Below are 4,114 nucleotides of genomic sequence, written 5' to 3' on the forward strand. Positions count from 1 at the left end.
GTTTTCTCTTTAAGTTTTTGCCATGTATGTTGTAGCAAAAAAAAAAAAAAAAAAAAAAAAAAAAAAAAAAAAAAAAAAAATAAGTTTTGCCATGTATGGTATTGACAGTTCAATATTTTTGCCCTAATGATCTGTAATATAATTTACTTTCTCAATTTTGGTAGATTTATTTATTTATTACTCCTTTTTGAAAACTCACCTCTGTCACCATTTATTTCTGCCCTTACAAGCCATTTAAGTTTAACTCTAAAATTTGACCTGCAGGTTCCTCTTGCAGTTAGAAAAAAACAATTTCATACAAACCCCATTTGAGGTCTCCATCAAAAAGGTCCCTATTTTCTTCCACATCCATCATCACAACCCCATAAGAACCACACTTTTCCTAAACACCCTTTTCATTTTTCTCCATTTTTCTTCCATTCTTTTGCATTTGTGACTTTCTTCCATCACAACCCCAGATGTGATTCCACAAAACACTAGTGAATCCAACCCAAAATCTCCCATCTTGTTAAATTTCTGTTTCTTTCCCGACAAAACAAAAACATGACAAAAAGGCCCTGATTTCCTCTAGATCCTCCAAAAAGCTCAAACCTTCAGTGTTTTCTTAACATTGCAACCCCAGATGGGATTCCTGAATCCAACCCAGAATCTTCAATCTTGTTAAATTTCTGTTTCTCCCCCCAACAAAAGAAAAACATGGCAAAAAGGTCCTGAAATCTCTTCTTGATCCTCCCTGAAAGCAGAAAATCTCAAAAGCCATGGCAAGTTCACTCCTTCAGACCAAAGAAAAGCCATTCTTATCCCCGACCGAGCAACAATCCTACTTCATTTCCCAGCCCCCACCATCCCCACCACAAGAATCCTTCAACTTCAACACAAAAGTAAGCCCAAGCATATTGCTCATAATAGTCATCCTAGCCATAATCTTCTTCGTTTCTGGTTTACTCCATCTTTTGGTCAGATTCCTCTTAAGACCCCCAAACCGTGATCGGGACGACTTAGAAAGCGTCAGTGCTCTCCAAGGCCAGCTTCAGCAACTTTTCCATCTCCATGACGCAGGGGTAGATCAGTCTTTTATTGACAATTTACCGGTTTTTCATTATAAGGCCATTATAGGATTGAAAAATCCTTTTGATTGTGCGGTTTGTTTGTGTGAGTTTGATCCGGACGACAAGCTTAGACTCTTGCCCAAATGCAGCCACGCTTTTCACATGGAGTGTATTGACACATGGTTGCTTTCTCATTCTACTTGCCCTTTGTGTAGAGCCAGTTTGTTGCAGGATTTCTCACCAAACGACAACTTTTCTCCTGTCGTTTTGGTGCTCGAGTCCGGAAGCGAGAGTTCCAGAGAGATTGCGGTGGAAAACGGCGGAGAGGTTGAGCAAGAGATTTCGCCCGTTGATGAAGGAGAAAAGGAGGAGTCCAATCCGACGGCTGTGGTTGAATGCAAGGAGAAGGAGAAAGTTGTGACTGTGAAGCTTGGGAAGTTTAGGAATGTTGATAATGGTGAAGGAAGTAGTAGTATTGCTAATGATTCGAGTAATGTTGATTCGAGAAGGTGTTTTTCAATGGGGTCTTTTGCTTATGTGATGGACGAGAGTTCAGATCTAAGAGTGCCCATTAGAACGCCATTGAAGAAGAGCTCGAACAAGAAGGCTTCTCTGCCGTCGAAGCCGGGGCTGAGCCGGGCGGCGATATCGGAATGTGATTGCGAGTCTCGAAGGGAATTCGAGTTCAGTTCCGTTAATTCTCTAATGAATGCTCGCGTTTCGAAAACAGAGAGCTTTTCCTCGTCCAAGCTCTCGGATTCGCGAAACCCGAGGGATTGTTCGAGGAGGGCTTTCTCTTTCAGGTTCCCTATGCAGAGGAGCAGCAATGGAGTTGCAGGGGAGGATTTGAAGGGCAAAAATGAAAAGTTTCCGAGAAGAACAGTGTCTGAGATTGGCGCTGGGAGATGGGAAAATGAACGAACTGAATTGGGTTTTGAAGAGGAAGAGAATAGGAGTTGTTGTAATAGTTTGGATTCTCAGTCAAATCCACCATCTTTTGCAAGGAGGACTCTGCTTTGGCTTATGGGGAGACAGAACAAGGTTGTTCATTCATCTTTTGATGCTCCTAATCCTTGATTTTTGTTTTTATTTATTTATTTTTGTTTTATTTTTTGGTTTTAGATAAATAATTATTCTGTTTGGAACACACAATTCGGGTGATCTGTAGAAGGTGGAAAAAAAGAAAAGAAAAGAAAAGAAGAAACATTGTGAAAGAAAGTAGTAGGAAAGAAAGACACATCTTGATAGAAAAGATTTTTGCATTTTATTGCAAAATGGTTTATTTCTTGGTTTCTTATTAAAAAACAGTAATAAAAATTATGCTAGAACTGTAGGATTTGTATGTTGTCTTTTTTATTTATAATTATTATTAGATTTCCATACTTTTAGGATTTTGTTGCTATATATTTTTGTCCCCTATTATCACTTTCTGTATTCATCCTTTCTATAATAATCTGATTTTGGAGCCAATTACCATAACTGACTAGTTCTTACTTTCTTTTTTAACAACAATCAACAGCCTGCCAGGAAAAAAAGAAAAAAAAAAAAGGAAGAATTTTTTTGCTAGAAAAGAAAAGAAATTAATAGTCAAAATCAAGTGAAGATATTGGTGAATATAGTTCTATCAAAGCACATAAAGGTTTTGCTTCCCCTTGTTTTGCCCCCCCTAATTTCTAGGCTAAATAAAAGAGTTAGTTAAATTCCAATATTTAAATTGAACTTCTATTGTACAATCTGTATGGTTTTTCTATATAGTGGCCAATATAAGTACTTTAACTACTTCACAAGCAGAAGCAGATAGCTATTGTCATGGAAAGCGGTACAATTGAAGAGAAGGAAAGAAACTGGAAACTGGAAAGTTTGTCTTTTGCATCATCAACAATAAATATGGTCAAACGTACATGTTATGTTAGACATCACAATTAAATGGGACATATAAAAGCATAATAAATGTTGAGGTGGGTTTTCAAATTCAAAATTGAAACGCAAACAACTCCTTTTTAGTTTTCTATTAATTTTTCAACTGCTAATAGAGCTTTATTTTAATTTAGGCCTAATTCATTTCACCGATTCAAGTTTTCAGTTTTAAGTTTTTACAGTAAAAAGCTCTCAGAAAATATCACATCTAACTTTTTCTGCTACAGTGAAAAGCTCTCAGAAAATGTTATATCTCAGTTCGAATTGAAAACTTGAATCCGCAAAGTGAACGAAGCCTTATTGTATCAAGGTTATCTTTTTTTTCGAATTTCAGTCGTCCCTTCACGTGTTTCTTCTTCTGTTTGTATTTGACTCAAATACAAGTTCCTTTAAAAAAAAAAAACAAAGGAAAAAAAAAAACTTCTAATGCCATCATAAAATTCTCACTTTTGGTCCTTATTGTCGCGTATTAGCATATGATATAATAGAAAATGTCAATAATTAGACAAACATTTGTGAACACACACATGCTAATCATTCAGAATCATTAACTAATTTTTAGTTTATCTGTTTTTTTTTTTTTGAAAAAAGAACAAGACGATAACCTTCAGTCTTTTTTTAAGAGTCTAAAAAAAAAAAATGTTAAATAGACAACGAGGTATGAGGTTATTTTAACATGTAATCACAAGAAAATGTGGAATTTTTATTTGTTCGTGTATTATATTTGGTACAGACGTCAAATTTTATGTTCTTTTAGTAGCTAGTACCACATGCTAACTAAATACTGATAAAGAAACTTTGGTACAATATTGGGTTTGATAGGGAATTTTTTCTCAAAAAATTTTAAAAACCTTGCCACAAACATCGTGAGGAAAGAGGTCTTTGTGTTACAGGCTGTTGCATTTAATAGAGTTAATTACGCGTGATGGAATATATATATATATATGTGTGTGTGTGTATATGTATACATACATACATGTATATAAAGGGTCTTTGGGCCTTATGGGGGTCTTGAGGGACTAAACATTAATGGGTGATGTTAATAATTTCACGGGTTACAGTTGGGTGCCATTGTCTAGCTTTTATATGTGGCACCTAACCTTCACTTTCTGCACTAACACTTCTCTCCAAGTTTTTTTTTTTTTTTT

At 35.7% G+C, this 4,114-nt stretch overlaps 1 protein-coding gene across 1 annotated transcript; it reads left to right on the plus strand.

The window, feature by feature from the left end:
- The first annotated feature begins 280 nt into the window (after nt 1-280).
- LOC21405813 (RING-H2 finger protein ATL13) lies at nt 281-2,279 on the plus strand. The gene has a single exon (XM_010104857.2). It carries the CDS (start codon nt 759-761, stop codon nt 2,124-2,126), a length of 1,368 nt encoding a protein of 455 aa, XP_010103159.1. The 5' UTR covers nt 281-758; the 3' UTR covers nt 2,127-2,279.
- The last annotated feature ends 1,835 nt before the right edge of the window (nt 2,280-4,114 follow it).

The sequence above is a fragment of the Morus notabilis genome, unplaced genomic scaffold, assembly GCF_000414095.1.
Source record: "Morus notabilis unplaced genomic scaffold, ASM41409v2 Scaffold277, whole genome shotgun sequence".
Taxonomy (NCBI): Eukaryota; Viridiplantae; Streptophyta; class Magnoliopsida; order Rosales; family Moraceae; genus Morus; species Morus notabilis.

Bases quoted from the DNA above. Each gene is read 5' to 3' on its own strand.
- LOC21405813 (XM_010104857.2), top strand. From the start codon at position 759: ATGGCAAGTTCACTCCTTCAGACCAAAGAAAAGCCATTCTTATCCCCG.